Source organism: Pseudonaja textilis, chromosome 1, assembly GCF_049901715.1.
Source record: "Pseudonaja textilis isolate UNSWEBS1 chromosome 1, rPseTex1.2, whole genome shotgun sequence".
Taxonomy (NCBI): domain Eukaryota; kingdom Metazoa; phylum Chordata; class Lepidosauria; order Squamata; family Elapidae; genus Pseudonaja; species Pseudonaja textilis.
In genome coordinates, this window is record NC_141990.1 from 37,570,563 (window position 1) to 37,589,596 (window position 19,034).

The 19,034-nt window shown below is 34.1% G+C and overlaps 2 protein-coding genes across 3 annotated transcripts in view; one reads left to right on the forward strand and one right to left on the reverse strand.

The window, feature by feature from the left end:
* The window catches only part of DHX57 (DExH-box helicase 57), a 29,657-nt gene extending 15,085 nt beyond the window's left edge, over window positions 1-14,572 (reverse strand). The window contains exons 1-11 of one of the 2 annotated variants that reach the window (XM_026695958.2): window positions 14,495-14,572; window positions 13,128-13,307; window positions 12,396-12,542; window positions 11,858-12,022; window positions 10,494-11,278; window positions 8,459-8,637; window positions 7,941-8,062; window positions 6,406-6,601; window positions 5,057-5,181; window positions 4,063-4,196; window positions 3,260-3,314 (exon numbers count right to left, since the gene is read on the reverse strand). In XM_026695958.2, the coding sequence (XP_026551743.1) occupies window positions 3,260-3,314; window positions 4,063-4,196; window positions 5,057-5,181; window positions 6,406-6,601; window positions 7,941-8,062; window positions 8,459-8,637; window positions 10,494-11,278; window positions 11,858-12,022; window positions 12,396-12,542; window positions 13,128-13,300 (2,081 nt within the window). In that variant the 5' untranslated portion in view covers window positions 13,301-13,307; window positions 14,495-14,572. Of the gene's footprint in view, window positions 1-3,259; window positions 3,315-4,062; window positions 4,197-5,056; window positions 5,182-6,405; window positions 6,602-7,940; window positions 8,063-8,458; window positions 8,638-10,493; window positions 11,279-11,857; window positions 12,023-12,395; window positions 12,552-13,127; window positions 13,308-14,494 lie in introns of both variants that reach the window. The other variant, XM_087931234.1, reaches the window with a different exon arrangement.
* A 40-nt stretch (window positions 14,573-14,612) lies between these two features.
* On the forward strand, window positions 14,613-17,941 carry MORN2 (MORN repeat containing 2). The gene is made up of 5 exons (XM_026695962.2): window positions 14,613-14,655; window positions 15,182-15,232; window positions 16,222-16,328; window positions 17,042-17,178; window positions 17,708-17,941. The coding sequence occupies exons 1-5, from the start codon at window positions 14,649-14,651 to the stop codon at window positions 17,808-17,810; spliced, it is 405 nt and encodes a 134-aa protein (XP_026551747.1). The 5' UTR covers window positions 14,613-14,648; the 3' UTR covers window positions 17,811-17,941.
* Window positions 17,942-19,034: the final 1,093 nt, after the last annotated feature.

The window sequence follows — 19,034 nt, forward strand, 5'->3', positions numbered from 1 at the left end:
AACTACTAGACTATTGGCCAGAAAGCTTTTTATGGGTAAGGCTGTGTATATATTTTGCAACGCTATTGCACAAATGTCAACATTTGGAATTTGATAAAGAGCACTGCATCTTAAGAATTGGCTTTTTATAAACAAAATGTTAACATCTATAAAGAAAGCATTTGGGAATCAAATAGATCATAGATTTCATTGCACTTGGCAAAGCTTGTCAGAATTACTTGAAATCTTTTGGCGCGTGGACTCTCTGACACATTTGTTGGTTGCCTTGAGCTCAGCTCAAGACCAGACTGGACAGTGAGTCTAGCAGAGTATGCCAGGCCTTTATCCTATCTCAAATATAGAACTCAAAGTGATCCATTCGGAGTGCAATCAAAAAGGTAAAAGATCTGGAGATGTGATGATGGGGAAATTTAGCAGAGAAACTAACACATTTTTAAGAAAAAATGAAATGAATGCAGTACTTAGCACCCTTTCCAGTTTTAAGAGTGCTTTGTTACTTTGTCAAATGAATTATATATAACTTGAGTTTTTAGTTACATTTCACATGTTTTATTTACATTACACAGATCCAGGAATGAAATTAATTCAGAAAACTGACAGCAATTTATATAACTTCAGTTAAAAATATCAACATTTTAAAAAGGTCTTCCCTTTCATGTGCTCAATTTGTATACTTAACTTTTCTTTCTGATACAAATAAATGATATGGCAATTCAATATTAAACATTCAGAAATGTAGCATCTCTCTCTTTCTCTCTGTGTACGCGCGCGCGTGTGCGCGTGCGCGTACACACACACAGTCCTAGAACACAGTCCCAGAATTTGAGATGTATTTTGGGTGTAGATGTAAAAACATCTGCTGCAGCAGTTAGAGCCGAATTGGTAATTCATACAATTCATGCACTATCCAAAATCAGAGCATGTAACTACTGGCACAAAGTCAATGAAATGGAGACTGATAGACTCCCCAAATTATGTCTACTAGAGCAAATAAAATCACAATCACAAATATCCTGGATCACCAAACTAACAAATTTTGTAAGAAGCTGTGGCCTTCCTGTTTCTTGCATAACAGCAGAATGATTTAAAAAAAGAGCTGCCCAAAGAATTAAGGATATAGAGACACAAAATGACATAGCTATGTAAGTTGAAATGGCTGAGCAAATACAAACATCTTTTTCAAATAGACTGCTATTAGAAGTTACAACTGCCAAACATCTAAGGGAGATATTTATTTGAGCAAGATTCAAACAGCTCGACACAATTGTCAGATATGGGAGATTCTATTCTATACCCTACAAAGAACATCTCTGCATTTGCAGAGTGGCAGAGATAGAAGACCTGGCTCACATCCTATTTGATTGTTGCCTGAATAAAAGGGTGAGAGACAGGTACTTCGGTCTATATGCCAAATGAATGACCTATTGGACTCCCCATATCAAAACAACTTACCTTATGTGGGGCCAGAATCTGAAAATAACACACATCACAGTATTTAAGCAAAATGGTTCAGCTGGGATCTGCATATGTGAGACTGATTGGGGTAGATTGCAGAGGTGACACCAAAATATAATTTTATCATATTTTATCTATATCTTAAATTATTGTATTTTATTCCAATTTCATTTTAAATCATATTTTATTCAAATTTTCATTTTAAATTCTATTTTATCCAATTCCATTTTAAATTGCTTTTATCAAATTTTAGTAATAATTTGTTTTTGGAACTTTGCACTTTGATATGGCCCAAGGGCTAATCAATAAAGAAAGTAAAAGAAAAAATTTAAGAGATATTTGTAAGCATCAGGCTAGAAAGAAAGAAACATTAATTTCTGTCATTATTGCTAGTGGTTACTCATGGTCTAAATATCCAATTTAGAAAATAGCAATTCCTCAATTAAAGTATGTCAAAAATTAGGTTGAAATGGATGAAGACTCAGTGCTTATCCCCATCTTTCATATCACTAATACAAGGATTGCTTGACTTAAAAATGTTCAAAGTTCCAGCATCCCTACTTGGGGGTCATTACGACCTGGACTTAAAGTTCTGAGGGTTGTCCCCCCAGTGATATGATTGTGTTTTACTTCCAGTTTTTGGAAAAAGCAGTCGATAGCAAACCATGGCATTTGCTTAACAGCCACAAAACAGATCGTAAAATAGTTATGACCATGGTGGTCAGCTCCATTCCGGTTGTAACTCTATAATTACTTATAAAAGGTTATATATACTGAAAGGAAGAGAAGGTGTTTTTCCCCTCACAAAATTACATAGGATTATGCCTGTACATTTTACCATATATTTCAATTCTGCAATGACTGGATACTTATTCTTTTTTATTGGATTCTGGGAAAATGGACTAGATAAATATAGGCAGTCCTTAACTTATGACCACAAATGAGCCCAAAATTTCCATCGCTAAGTAACACAATTGTTAAGTGAGTTTTGCCCATTTTACTTTTTTTTGCCATAGTTGTTAGGCAAATCACTGAAATTGTTGAGTGAACCATGTGGTTGTTCAGAAACATGGCTTTCCCCTTTGACTTTGCTTGTTGGAAGTCCCTGGGAAGGTTAAAAATGGTGACCTCGTGACCCAAGGGCAGTGCAACTGTCATTAATGCATAAATACAGTTACCAACTGCCTGAAATTTGATTATGTGACCATGGGGATATTGCAATGGTTGTAAAGGTGAAAACTGCTCATAAATCACTTTTTTCAGTGCGGTTGTAACTTTTAGCACTCACTAAACAAATGGTTGTGTAAGTTGAGGATTCCTGTAGACTTGCTATGTGGTTGGCAGAAAGCTGCAGCCCTTTTAAATCCAGTGATTAATCTGAGATTGCACTCCATTTCATACTTTCTAATTTTATCTTAAACTTCTTGCTCTTATGCACATTAATGCTCATCTAATAAATATTAAAACTCACACTACAAAACAAATGAAAGTACCTCAACATAAACATACTGTACTATGTTTTCCCTAGTCTATAGATTCTAAATGATATAAAGTTTATGAGTCTGACAGATTCTTGAAATATACTAAGATTTTAGTAATACTTGGCTTTATTTTTTCTCTTATGAGCCTAGTTTAAAATCCTATTTGATACAGTGCAGTAGTGCTGTCTACATTATTAGCTGGGGTTTAACTGTGTTATTCTGCAAAGATGATCCAAGAAACAGTCTGAATTTTCAGTCTAAAAAAAAAACTTATATTATGTAAAAGGGTTGCTGGTGCTAGACTTGTTTCAGAGACTTCTTACCCAGTCATTGCAATTGCATCTTCTAGAAAAAACTGGTCTACAGGGAATGTGCTTCCTAGAGATGTAAACAATAATAAACAGATAGGAAAATAGTTTTAGTGAAATAGACTCAAAATATGTGCACAACAGAGCAAAGAATTGGAAGCTTTATTCCAACAAATTTGAAGCGCTGTTATACAGTTACAGCCTGAATTTTACTGCAAAATGGGCATCAAGCAAAAATCTTTTTTAAATAAAGTATTATTTTAATCCATTTAAAGAACAAACTACTACATAAAAGAAAAAAGAAAAAAATGAAAAAGGACATTGTGGTTGAAAAATAAAATATAAATAAACAGGGAATCTACAATTGTCATAACATTTCATATAATTATTACATTGAATATTATGAAATATATTGAACTAGACATATCTTTTAAAATAATTTAAAAACACTATAAAACTATAAACATTAATATTCACACTGATATCACCATTATTATTATTTAAAATAAATGCACATTACTTTATATTAAAAAAACAGAAAAAAACAGATAAAATTGGTAAAACAAATACGTTCTAGATTGCTTTTTTGTACTTGAAAAGCAATTGCATTGAACTATTGATAAATATTAAAATTGCTTTTTACTATGGTTACTATGTCTTTCAAATTTTTAAGACTGGTATAGTTTCTTCAGCTCAAATATTTTACTATCAATACAATATGATGCAAATATATAGAAACTTATAATGGAGATATTTGCTGTAAAATCAGCAGAAAGTAAAACAGTGAAGGAATTAATAGTAAAAGAAGCTGTTTTCACCTGGTATATTGACAATAGGGCAGGAATTAAAATACTGTGAAAAGATGTTTGAATTCAGAGTAGCACTCATTAGTACAACACGTAGCTCTGGTCTTTGTAACATTAAGTCCTTCATAATCAATAACAAGAAGTCACTAAAAAAAAGGGAAAAATTAAAATTCTTCCAATAGTTGCATCTTTTTGCATCCTCTTTCAGTATTAGAAGTGATTCTTGGGTGTCCACTCCCTATTTAGTTCTTAATGTTCTAGTCCCAAAGCTGTAAATATATTACATATTATGGCAGAAATTGAAAAATGAACAATATACTTCTGTTATTCTGGAGGGGGGATAATTTGTCCTCATCGCTGGAAAGCAAATTTTAAGTCCATGAGAAAGCAAAAAATGAAAATAAAAATAAATCACTGGAAGACTGAATAGTAGTTTATTTTATTCATCTTCTCCAATGCCTGGTATATGATTATATAAATGCTAGGAATCATGATTTGAACCCTGATTAATTGTTGAAGAAGCTAGGAATAATCCTTAGATTGTTTTGCTGACTTGATCAACAGTGCAGTTTAAAATAGAATGTGGATACATATTCTGTTGTTGAAATGGAATGGACGGCAAACAAATCTAATAAATAAATTCTTCCTTCTGCATACAACAAAGATGGGGGAAAAGGAAATGTACAAATTTACAACCTTGGACTTCTGGGACTGAAGATGACTTCACTTTTAACAGAGCTGATAACCACAGCAAAAGTGGAACCGGTCAATGAATCAGTTCCCCAAACCCCAAAATCTATTGTTCCAGGAATTCAGTTGTTTCCAGCTTAAAGAAAAATGCTGGTCCACTTCTGGATAGGCCAGATTAGCAGAGCAAAAATGGAATATTAAAATAAAAAATGGAATGCTAATTCAACAGAAGCATTTGCATATAAATAGAATAAATTTAGAGAAAGGTTATAAAATACAATAATGAAAAATTGCCCACTTTTAAAGGTTTGATTACCTTTCTTCTGTTCTCTCATGTATTTCATCAATAATAATGTGAGTTATTCCTTGTAATTTTTTATCCCCTTCTAGTCTTCTCAGAAGCACTCCAGTAGTACAGTACAATAGCCGTGTTGATGAAGACTTGCATAAAAAGATAAAATATTAAAATGGCCAAGAAAATTATTGTTCTGTCAGATTATTTTGTTTTCCATGGATCATAAAATGGCAGTCTGTTTATAATTATAGAGTTGGCATGTATCTTGGAGATCTAGTCCAATCTCCCGCTCAATTCAAGAACCATCAGAACACATTTGATTATCAGTTCTGTTCGATGACCTTTAGCAAAGGAGAACTCATCACTTTGTGTGGCAGCATGTCCTCTGGCTGACATCTTGGGTAGTCAGGAAGGTTCCCCTTTCCTTCTTGTTTAACCCAATGGCTCTGCCTCTGCCTCTGGGGCAACAGAGAATTAGTTTATTCTCTTCTGCGAGACATCCCTTCAAATATTTAATGACCACCATCATATCACCCCTCAGTTGTCTTTTCTAGAAGCGAACTCATAAAGTTTGGTTTCCAGACCCTTCACCATCTTTGTAGCCCTGCCTGTATTTGCTTAATTTTGTCATGCCCTTTTAGAATTGTGATACCTATAAAACAAATGATGGACCAGAATACAGCCTTGTGGAACATATACTTCCCACGATTTGGGCTCATAATACCTCCTAATATAGCATTTACCTTTTCAGTGATACCACAATGCTGGCTCATGTTCATCTTATAGTAGAAAAGAACTCAAAAAAGAACTCAGGTTCAACCAGGTTTCCTTATGCTATATTTGTGTTTTACATTTTTCCTATCCAGATGCACGGTAGAACTTTATACTTCTCCCTATTAAATTCTATCCTATCTATTTCAATTCACTATTGTTCATGACTAATGAAGCAATAGATCTTTCAGTATTGCAAATTGGACTCTGGATGGTAAAGGACAGTGAAAGCCAATGTCTAATATAATTATAACTAAGCAACCTGGGACCTATTAGTATTGTTTCAGAAGTATTTCCTTAAACAGAGGAAAAAAGAATGTCTGTACTTGGGCAAAAAAACCCAATGGAGTTTAATTTTATTTAATTATTTAATTTGTTTTAATTTGTTGCCTATAATTCTAGGAGTTGCACAACAAAATATATTATAGCATTATATATTACATATTGGCCAAAATGTGTTCTAATGATTGGTAACATCCTTAGATCTAATAAGGAATATGTAGGGGAAATTAAAATAGTAAATCTTTACTAAAAAGAGTTATATTGAAACACATTATCACTGTTACCACTTCAACAAATGTAAAATGAAAAAAACAAACCATGACACTTTCTAGCCGGATTTGGTATCCAACAGTAATTCCAACTCTTTCTGTTCGTTCCTTGGCCACACGTTCAGCAACGGAAATGGCAGCAATCCTACGAGGCTGGGTACAAATGATGTTGGCTACTTTATTAGAAGGGCCTTCCAGAGAGGAATCCAAGATAAACTGAGGTACCTGAGTGGTCTTTCCACATCTGCAAGGAAAAAAATGTGTGTGGGAAAATCACCCCATCCCTTAAATAGCACATAATCAATCATTGCATTCTAAGCTGCACTTTATGGATAATATCTTTTCTTTTAAAGAATTGTGTATGTCTCAAGACTGAGCACAAATCAATGAAATATAAAAGTATCAAAATCTAAGTTAAAATAAAGGTTTTTTTGGCCTCAAACCTCTCCTTTATAGTTATACATATTCACTGAAATAAAAACACATTTTCCTATTTGCTAATATTGATTCAGAAGTTAGAAAAAAGAAGACTGAATCTAAGCCTCATGAAAGATTTTCTGTTGAGGACTACAACTTGAACTGTACAAAACAGATGGGACGATTACAAATTCCAATACAATTTGAGGCCAAAAAATATATGCAGAAATTTCTCTTGCATTGCCAAAATGGAGCCTTCTTTTTGAGGATCAGATTTTGTCAGGCTTCTACAAAGCAGACAAACAAACAAGGGCCTTCCCATTGGGAAAGTATGAGGTTCCTTTACACCAGTGGTCCCCAACACAGACCACTACTAGGCCATGAGCTGTCTGGAACCCGGCCACAGAAGTGGCAGGCGAGCACGCACACATCCCCACTTGCATGAGCAACGGCAGATGTGCACACCCATTACTCATGCAAATGAAGCTGCACGTGCACGCTTGCTGGCTGCTTGCATGGAACCATTTCTCCCTGCCAATCTGCAAAGGCAGAAAAGTTGGGAAACTCTGCTTTACACAATTCCAACATAGAGGCTATACAAAACTGAATCCAACTTTTTAATTTTAAAATGTTCTAAAAAATGTTAGAATATTATACTTGTGTTTGTACTTGAAGTTTTAAACTGTAATTACTACTAAAGTTATATTATAATTTGAATTAACAGAAATATGTAAAGATTGTATGATTAATCTTTCATTTGATCCTACAGTAGTTGCATTGCTGGCAGGTTACAACCTAACAACTAAATAAATCTCATATTCTTATTTTTATTTTTTAGCTTGATCTCTTGGTCTGTCTAGACTTAACTAGAAATGGGAGGCTTGATAAATCATAAACACAGAGAAAGAGACACTGGTCTGGCTTTTTTCTTTCTTCCCATTTGTTTTTCAACTAAGCTAAACCAAGAAGAAAACTGATCAGTCTAAATGAGAATCTTAATCTAAGAAAAATGGTAAAAGTATCCCTCCTTTGTTGTGAATATGATTTTGGGCTTCTCTCCTTTTTGTTTATAATTAATTATGAAAAGCAATACTGGCCTACTGATACATCATGCATGATGTGGAATGCAGCCTCTATTCAAGTTTGTGTATAGATTGTACACTTACCCAGTCATACCACTTATAACTAGGACTTGATACTTGCTCAGCAAGCTGAGAATGTTGTTTTTCTCTTCCCATGCTGGAAGTTTTTGTCGTTCTTGTAACATGGTCTGGTAACGCCTAGAAGACTGACAAAAACATACATAAAGTTACCAGCAACCATGATTAGCCTCAAATATGTGAATAATAATGATTTAACAATATATTTACTGTTCACTAAAGTAGGCAATGAACATGAATAAAAGTACGTGAAGCATTTTAAACACAAAATCATGCTTTTTAAGGAACTCACAAAAGTAGAACAAATTCCAATTAGGATCCAACTGCTAATTATCACAAGTTTGGGTTGCAACATTTAATTAGTAATTAAAGTAATTTTGACTAATGGCTGATTTTTAAAATCACAACCCAGGATCATTACATGAATATAAATATGCCTGATTTTTTTTAATAGAAAGTTACAATATACCAGTCTACATTCCCACACATATTCACAGTTAAAATAATTTAAAAGCTAACCATACCTTTTTTATGCTGAATTGTTTGCAAATTTTAAGATTTTCTTTGGTAATGGGCTCTGATGGAGTGCTGCTTTTCAATAAAAGTTTCTTTTTGAGATTCACATAGCTTTCTTTCTCTATATTAACTGTTTGTAGGCCTCTTTGGTCATTCTCATCCTCCTCAGCTTCTACTTCTGTTGATGCTTTAAAAAAAATCTTAACAATTAGTATGATCCTTCTACAGCAGGGGTGTCAAACTCACGTGTCATCACGTGACATATCACAACTTTCCCCCCCTTCCCTAAACTGGGAGGGGCGTGGCCAGAACATGATGCATTCGGCACCGGGCTGGGAGTTTGACACTTCTGTTCTACAACACTGATTTAACTTGGGGTGAAAGGGGAAGGCATGAATACTGTTGATACAGGGATCACCATACCAATGGCTAGTTTATTTATTTGACAAATTTCTTTTCAGGAATCCTGCCCACCGTTCCTTGAATTCATACTGATATACATGGGAGAAATACATCATACATTAAATAAATTCAGGTTAAGAATTCTATTAAATTATGGATTCCATCGTGTTTTAGCAGATTTTCCCTACCAAATACCTTTTTAATTTCCTCATGATCAGAATTATGTTTGCCCATTTTAGCGTTTTAAACATCCTAGTATTGATTTCTCTCTTAAAAGAGGCTTATACAGGTTAAAACAACACTATTATAATATGGATTTTCCTGTCAGGTGCTGGGTAACGATAATGGAACTTGAAGTTCTATTCATTAGAAGAATATCACGCTGTATTTACTTCTGTAATTAGATGTATCATGCTTTTCTCAAATAAAGTCAGGCAAAAGTTATTGTTATTGAGTAGATATTGTCATTCTAACATCTATTGTATTCCAATGCTCTTTGTGATGAAAACAAAGTTTTTACCAATTTTCTTAAGTTATGCCTTTTCAGGTTTATAATGGTGATTTTATTAGATACACTTTTCTTATGTTTTGTTGAAGATACACATTCATGCCCCTGCCCACCCAGCACGCACAGGTGGTCGCAAGCATGTGAGCGCACAAAGCTGAACTTGTGCAAGCAGTACACACACATGCATGAAACCATCCCCCCGGTTCTCAGAGCTGGAAAGATCAGGGACCAATGTTGTAGGGTATTTGAAGGCATCAATTAAAGAGTATAGTACACTTTCCATAAGTACTGTAAATGAGATTTGGATTAATGAGCAACAAAGGCTAAAGTGCTAATCCAAAATAAAATGATAATTGAAGGATTAGGTCCAATGCAAGTTTTAATGGGAAAATATGTCCTCTTAGGTTGGTGTCTTTCAATTCTACAGTTCCAAACTGGGAACTCAATACATTAGAAAGACTCCAGGTTATATAATATGACATTAAGAATAGTTATATCTTTTTGACATTTGGTGTTATTTGATGTTATTTGGTGTTATCTGACATTTCTGTACTTACACACAATTCATTCCTTGAAGCACAATTCTCTCTAACTGAAAATTGCCTAGTTCTATCCATGTTAGCAAATTACTAAAAAAACAAAAACAAAGATCCAATCAGTTACAAAGTTTCTTCCAGGGTGGGATTCTACCGGTTCAGCCCAGTTCTATAGAACCAGTAGCTCCGAAGAGCAGCTGACACCGAACTGATTCGCTGCAACAACCGTCTGGTTGTCTGTTTGGCCCACCCGCCTGCCCGTGCTCTAGGCTGTTCTTTAGCCTATGCTTTTACCTCAACTGCTTTGTGCAACACAGTTGAGTGCCGCTCGCCAGCTGGAGAAATGCTCGCCGGAGCCGGTAGCATGCATGCACATGCAGTGTGCATTTAGCGCACATGCAGATACTCTCCAAACTGGTTGTTATGCCAGTAGGATCCCACCCCTGGTTTCTTATTGAAACTTATTCATAATATTCTTCAAGCCCACAGAGTAGGAATAACACCTAAATAATGTAATATATAAAATAATTCTGGAAGCAAAATGGAGGCATTCAACATTTTCAAGATCCCAATAAAGAGTTATAAAAATGAACATACCTACAGAAGTCTGATATGGATTATTACAGCTACTTGGAAACTTTTGTTTTGGAGGCAGTGGAGGAACACTGTATTTGTGGAATGTCTTATTAAGCAATTTCAGGACCTGAGCTTCATCCCTTAAGCATGTTACAAAATCATATACTACAGGTTTATTAGACTCAGCTGAAATTAAGGCCTTTTCATAAAGGAATTCTGCTAAGTGCAATCGACAAGATAAGGGCAGGTTCTCGTTAGTAGAATAGAAGGCCACAAGAGGTGGTTGATATGGGTATTTATTATCTTCTGGAAATCTTACTTCAAGTTCATACACAGGAGCATTAAGTTTAAGATGAGCATCATCTCGAATGGGGGGAAGTGATTTCTCATTGTGTGAAGTTTCATGCTTGAATCTGCATCTTGATCCAAATTTGCAATCTCCGCGAAGGTAATATTTACAGATACCCTGGGAATTCGTATTAACTATGTTACTGGTGATACTATTTCCTTGTTTTGTTTTGCTGAGAATATTTGTTAGATAGGTCAATTCTAATGTAATAGTCCAAACTCGATTTTGAATTCGTTCAACAAATTTATCTCCACAAATTGAATGGAGGGCTAAAGCTTCTTCTTGCCTTTGTTCAAAACAATCTTTAATATTTGCTTGAACAGAAGCTTCTGTGAGCTGCATTCTCTTTCCAAACTTTTCTGTGAAGCACTGCAAAAGTAAATGTTCCAAAGATGCTCCAATGTTACCATTGTAAGATTTCAGTACTGCTTGGCAATGCTCAGAATCAAAGCCATACCTAGGAGGAAGAAAAACAGTGTATACAAGTGCCATCTAGGCAAGAGCAAGTAGTTCTACTACTTCTAAAATGAATATTTTAGCCTATTTTATCATATGAGAAGAAGCTACTCTGGATTGCATAATACACTTTAATTCTACAACTAGAATGTACATTGTTATCTGAGTCAGCAGTTGTTTTTAGAATATGAAATTTTGCATTCTATGAAGATACACCAATGGCTTGAATGTTTGATGAAGCAAAGTTGAATTCCTAAAAATCTCCACGGCAGAATAAAAGAGCCAGGAAGGGATTTGGGTTGATAGGAAATTGACTTGAATGAAGAACTTGTTTCTTTTCCCCTGCCCTCACTTAATAATAACATAAAGAATTGGAATTTCTAGAAAAAAGCCACCCATTGACAATAATTTGATAATTAAACAACCTGAAATGTGTTTTTTTAAATCAAAGCAAAAATTGTCTTACTATTGAGTTGCTAGATTCTGAGGTCAGTGTGTTACTCCTTCAAGTAATTGCAACTATCCATTCCAATCACAATTTCTAAATTATGCAGTTTAGAATAGATGCAAAAATAATTACCTGGAAAGCTTATGCACAGCAAAAGATGATACTTCCGTTTCTAGCACATGGTTCACTGTTGCTTGAGAAGCAGCTCTTGAATTGGTTTTAGTGAATGCATTGTCATCTGACCAGGACTGCTCATCATCTGACTCACTGCAATCAGCTATGCCTGACATTACTGTCCTGAAAGCATAAGATATTTCTAGGACTACAACCAATAAATTAATTTGGAGGATTAGGATTATACAAAGTTATTTTATACTTTTCTCTCTCAGTCCAGAAGTAGTTTTATTTAATTGTTCAAAGGTAGAAATTAACTGTCTTTGTTATGCAAAACATGCAAACACTTTGAGTTAAACAAACACTTTGCTTCTTCTTCTAGAATGGGTACAAAATCTTGTTTGCCAAATCAATCAGTCTAGATATGCTAAATTTTATTCCATAATTACATACTGTGAAAAGCCTATTCAGTTATAAAAATAAAAGGGGTTCATATACAATTTTGTGGCATGTCATATTTAAAGAATAAGTACATTGTGTTTTTTTAAAAACTCACTTCGAACCAGAAACCAATTCCTGCCCCTGGAGCTCACAAAGAAGTTCTTTTACTCTCTTCTGATTTTCTGAAGTCATATGAAGAGTATGCAGAGGTGTTTTGATCTTGGATGCATGTTTGGTCTGTCCATTTCCTCTATTAACAGAACTTGATGTACTAAAAAGAAAGAAGTATATTATTTACAAATACAGTCAAGTAGTGTAAAATGCATATTCAAATACATAAAAATTCATTAGTTAAAATTATGATTAAAATGACAATTGTACAGGATCCATCTTCTGTTGTTAGCAAATGTTCAGACAGAGTGGAGAAAGTAAGGAAGAATATGGAGATCTCTTGCCAAAGCAACAAAGAGAAAAGCATATGCAAGTAGTCCTTGACCTACAAGCTCTCAATTTTTGGTTATAAATTGTTAAGGTTAAGCAAAGTACCCACATGTAATAACCGCAACACCGTTTTACCACCCTCCTAGATACGGTCGCCAAGAGACTGAGTTGGTCATTAAGCAGACAGAGCAAAAGAGTTGCCTGTTGAAGGCAAGCACCTCTTCTCCCTGCACAGAAAAAAATATATGTGCTGGACCCAAAAAATAAAGTTTAGATCCCATTATCTCATAAACTCAAAATGAAACTCGAATCTCCTTAATTTATTTGGTCTCCAGCTAAATACTCATTCCTAACTCTATGATGCTACATTCAGTTCATATTCTAAAGAATAATTCATTTTGCTAACCTGTATGCATCTTCTGTTTCATCAAAAACGCAGAAATCATCATCCCACATTTCGTCCAATCCTTTTTTGCTGCCACTGCTTTGATGTTTGCTGCCACTGCCTTGATGTTTGCTTCCACTACCTCCTCCTTTTCCTCTACTTTTGGGTCTTCCTCTTCTCTTTGCTGAACTCATTTTTTAGCTAAAGGGGAAAAAACATGAAACAAAATGCTCAAGAGTGAAGTATAGCACTAGGTTTATTATGTAAACACACAGTAAAGGTATCCGTTGACATCATTCATTGATCAGCTCTCACCTACAACCAATAACAAATACAGTGGAATTTATTTTCTAGTAAATTTGCTTTGGTCACAGTATTTGTATGTTATCTCTAAGAGTATAGTTATCAATAAGGATCCACTTATGACATGGGCAACAGTATATCATACTCCATTGGATCAAGTTTAAATCAATAAAATTAATTAAATTATATCTGTAGAGGTATATATACAATATAATTGCACTGCATGCAATGCGTTACATTCAATGTCACCATAAGAGCAGCAACAATTGTTTGGGTGAATTATACTTTGCTGAATTTGGTAACTAAACTTTTGGAGATTTTTATATCTGTCTGTTTCTCCTTTTCTATCTCTTTTCCTGTTATGGAAAGCCTTGCAAATATGGTTGTTTTCTTATTCAAATTGCAAGGAACTCTGGGATTGGTGGGGCAAAACGCAAGGTAAAAAAGAGTTTTTTTAAAAACGATACATTTTGTACAAGTGTATTATAAATTATAATGTACATTATATACTATATTAAATACATCACCCTAGTATAAGTTATAATAAATCACAATAAATTATGTTTTCCCTAACTGAACATATCAATGCTCACTATTGGGGGTGGGATGGGGAGAACCTCAGTATTCACAGAGAAATTATGAAAAACCATATAGAGAATTATAGTTGGTGACCAGCACACAGTTTATTCAACTAATGTAGCATAAGCTTGTTAATTTAAGTCAGATCTACAATTAAGTGCCACTAATTTAAGGGGCCAAGCCTGAGATATCCTTCTGCAAAGAACACTCCACTGCAATTATTATAAAAAGCCACATTACATCACTTAAACAATATATGCTGGACTGAAATTCCTCGTCTCCCTCAATACTTGCAGGCATCTCATTTTCAGCGTTTCCAAAGACATTTTTAGAAAACTCACAGCCTCCCTGCATATGTATTATAAAACACCCTTCTCCGTCCCTAAACTCTTCGTACATTTGCCTTCTTGTTAAGGAACTAGTAAGTCAACGGAAGGTTGCCGCCTTAGAAAAGATCGCCCGAAAGGCACTGTAAATATTACCCCTGCCTCCCCATAATAACAAACCTCTGTCTTTCCTGTTAATTATCCTCAGCACATACATCCGCTCCCGCCCGGAATCTCAGTCGAAACCAAAGCTCGACGATCCCCTGGAAGTAAAAAAGCTTTCGCTTCCTGTAAATCTTGTCGCCATAGCAACCGCGTATGCACCTTCCGAGTTATGTCCGGTGAGTAGTGATTCCAGTGCAATGATTGTTTAAAAACAAAAACGGGAAGGTATTTCTTGATCGAAAAGTGATGTTTCAGTACACGAAGAATTTGCACCTCTCCAGTGAAATGTTGATGTGTCTGTTAACGTATAAAATGGTTTTGCACTCAAAAGATCAGTTAAGTGTAGAATACTTTATGGGTGACAGATGGAAGGATGAACTAAGCTTGAGCAGATGATGATGATTATTCTCTCTCTCTCTCTCCCTATGTGTATGTGTGTGTGTGTGTGTGTGTATGTGTGTGTGTATAACAACAACCCTGTGAGACTGGACTGATAAGAAGCAACTAAGAATGAAAGCAACAAAAGCCCAAAGTTCAGTCTAGCCGGTTTTCATGCTTAAGGAAAAGCCTAGAACTCAAGAATTTCCTCGTTTCTATGCCAGTACCTTAACCACTACATTAAACTCACTCTATCTATATTTTATATTTAGACTGGAGGATACTTTTAAAGATTGGTAAAAGTATATGTTCTTTTCTCAACAGGGTCTGAAGTTTATAAAATATCATTTACATTTCCAAATCAAGATAAGTATGGTAAATATTTACAGATACTATATTATAATGTGTTGGTGAAAGATTATTAAAATGTATACAAATTATTTCCAATTCAGGTTGTATTGCACTTATTTGCAATAACATAAATTCAACAGTTCTTATTTTTGAAAAAAAGGTTTATGCTGTAAATGACATAATAGTCTGGGCATTACCATGCAAATAATTTAGTTTAGAATATAATCTATGCCTGCCTATGCTAGTAAGATAACCTGAGATGAGTTTGTTTTTAAATATCAGGAATGTTTAGAGTTGGATTTCCTCAATTTTCTCTCAATTATAATCTCATTCTGTTTGAGGAAGATAGGAAAGTTGAAGAAGAAATTTCCAGCTAGTGAACATTTAGCTGCATTTAATTGTATATCCTAAAGTATGACATTTCTTGACTGATATTATCAAATCATGTTGCACTGTGAATACTACAATTGTTGAAAGCAGTACTGAAAATAAAATATAGCATTATCAGAAGCCATGTCTACATGACGTGCTGAATTTAACTTAGCAGTATGATTAATGTCAGGTTCAGCGGTAAAATTTTGTCAAGGGTTCCCTAAAACTTAAGTTTGTACCATCTGCAGGGCTAATTGGTTCATAACCTGAGCTAGCTGATTCATCTGGATAACCACCTAATTCTGATATTATAACCAAGGACGAACTATTTATAATCACTCAGTTCTAAAAGGATTCAATGACCATTGTTCTGATCCCGTGTTATGGTTCTCCTTTTGTGTAGTGGAGGAATTATGGAGAGGGCAATCAAACTAAAACTTTCTGTCAAGAGTTTCCCAGAGACTTAGTTCAGCATGTATTCTTTAGGTTGTCAGTTCAAATTTAGCTCAAGACTCTCAAGACACATGATACCATGTGGCCCGATTTAAAAAAAATTATAGCATAGTAAAAACACACCATTAATACTACTGAGTGACTTGTTACTGAGTTTTTCCCTCCTGCATTGCCTTTTGATTCATTAGATGGTGACTGTACAAGAACACCTGATGGAATTCTTGAGAGAAATGGATATGGAGTTCATATAACCGCAGGTGGAATTATTTATCGTGGAACATGGAAGAATGATAAGGTATATTTGTTTTTAAAAAATATCTAAAACATGCAAATAATTAAAGATCTTCTGTTACAGTAATATTAAGTCAGTTCTGAAAAAAAATCTGACTGTTCCAATGAAGCCATAATTAGTGAGCAGAAACTCACATACTTTGAGTGATACAAATAAATAATCAATTGGGGGAAATGATTGTGTATATCAGGGTTGAAAGAAGTAGAAGGAAAAGATCAGAAATATAATTGGGATTACCTGGAAGTGTGGTACTGAAGAAAAATATAGATAACAAAACATTCAGTGAACAGAATTTGGAGTTGATGGCAAATAATTGCCTTAAGAAACCTCAGTGAATAAATAAAACTTGGAACTACAGCCAATGATAGTTTCATTTTACTGAAAGTACCTCCACTTGAACATCTTGGAACCCTCCATGCTGTATCTTATTTGATCTCACTTATTTCCTCTCAGCCTTCCATTGCAATTTCATATGGGGATTTAAGTAAGTAGGAATGGAGAATCTAAAAAAACAGATCTCCACATTTATGAAAATGTGTATATACACAAATATACTCCCTTGCTATAAAGTAAACTATAAGCTGAACTTTATTCAGCTAAACTTGTCCTGAGTTAATTATGCGTAGGATGGCTCTTTTAAATTTACTAAAATTAGGAAAATAATAATGGAGTAATTTTATTAATACATTTGCTAATACCACTTTTTGTTAAATTAGATGAATGGTTTAGGAAGGCTAGAACATCCTTCAGGTGCAGTTTATGAAGGTGAATTCAAGAACAACATGTTACATGGAACAGGAACTTATGTATTTTCTAATGGATCCAAGTATACTGGACAATTCAATGAAAACAAGTAAGCTGAAAAAAATTACTGCAAAACATCTTAGTATCTTTACTACAGTAATATGCCTAGTTTGTATTAGAAATTTAGTCTTGGTTTATGTAACTTGGTTTCTGTATGTAATCCAAAATATAGTTAATTTGTTTCTGGCTTACTGTGTTGTGTCAACCTCGAAAAGTCTGGCTTAATTTACAGGCCATGGCCTAGCATTCTGTGTTAACCGATCTTTGTAGGTGAGTATGATCTCTTCAGTTAATATTTCTAGAGTTAGTAAATTTGCTGTTGAAACTCCTTACAATGTTTTATTACTATATTTCTTCTATCATTGTTTGGATAATTTTATTGTAGTGGTGGTATTATCTTTCTTAATTTGTTGCACCCCATCTTACTGTTTTATACAAAAAGACAGTATAAAGAAACTAACTAAAATAAGTCAATATTACTATTTTAGCAAATTGTGTCTCAAAACACCTTTAGATTGTACTTGATTATGGGTAGTTTATTGCTTCTGTTTAACGTGCTATTTTTGTTTTTATCTCAGGCTGGAAGGGAAAGGAGAATTTACAGACACACAAGGGCTGGAATGGGATGGCACCTTCCACTATACAGCAGCACCAGGGCTGAAGCTAAAGTTAGAAATGTAGAATGGTTTGGACTGATAGAGTGAAATCAAATCTCCGTTATAGAGTTTTCAAGCAAATAGTTTTTTATATAGTTTAATGGAAACAAATTACTGTTTTTAAAAATAAAAAATAAAGGTCTATTTATCTCTTTAGCTTTCAGAAATTCTTCATCTTTTTCTCTTTATTTAATTGTACATATCGTACATATATAATTGTAAATATACTTGTACATATAACATACTAATGTTTAAAATGTTTCTAATCTTTATAAAAATATGAATAGTTCAATATTAGTAGTTTAGATATTTGGGAAGAATAGGAAGTTTGCAAACCAAGGTAAAATTTAACTGAATCAATCTAACACATGTATATAAATAAGTAAAGTCTGCCATTTTTATCAGTCTATTTTCAATTAATACATTAAACATGAATTGAACTTACACCAATGCTTCTAGTGGATTACTAATCTTCAATTTTGCATAAATCTGAGGTAAAGTGTAGGCCAGACCTTCACCGAGATAATTGGATTTACATTGGAAGTTTGCTAATATACAATTTATTTCAGAATTAACAAATATCTTTAACAAATAGATTTGTTAAACTATTCCAATATTTTAGCAACATAATTTCTGAACGCAATGAGTTTAACTTTCCAGCAGCCTATGGAACCTATATGTTAATATCATCTGCTATTCACTTTCATTTCTGGTTATATATTAAAATAATTCTAATAACAATGATGGAAAGAATAATTGTGTTACCACTGATATGAACAGATTTAAAATTCGTACTGTAATTTCATTCTTTAAATATCCTTAAACAATAGATAATTATGGGCCAGGATGAGGAAGTACATACTAGGCTGAATGCACATTTGCTGTGATATTCCTTGTGTGTCCAATCATACTTAGCCAATAAAGAATTCTATTCTATTCTAATGCTGGATTTCAACACTTCATTGTTGGTACTTGATCAACAGTGCACTATGGTAAAAAGAACCCTGACGACTGAGACTTCCACAAAGCAATTTCCATTTAGAAATTAAACACACTGTATAAGTGCCATTTTTAGTGGAATACTTAGATTATTTTAATATTACTGGATCACTCAATAAAAAATAAACTCTAAATTAAGTGCCCCTTCCATTACCACCTGAGGTATCTCATAGTCCAATGCCTCCTAGTCTTACCAAGTTTGCCTAGCCATACAGACTTCCCAAAATAGCATTTTCTGGCTCTACTACAG

What these genes read in the sequence shown, in the direction of transcription:
- MORN2 (XM_026695962.2), top strand. An exon ending in GAACATGGAAGAATGATAAG is followed by an intron (nt 16,329 to 17,041) that starts GTATATTTGTTT and finishes TTGTTAAATTAG; the next exon opens with ATGAATGGTTTAGGAAGGCT. An exon ending in GGACAATTCAATGAAAACAA is followed by an intron (nt 17,179 to 17,707) that starts GTAAGCTGAAAA and finishes TTTTTATCTCAG; the next exon opens with GCTGGAAGGGAAAGGAGAAT.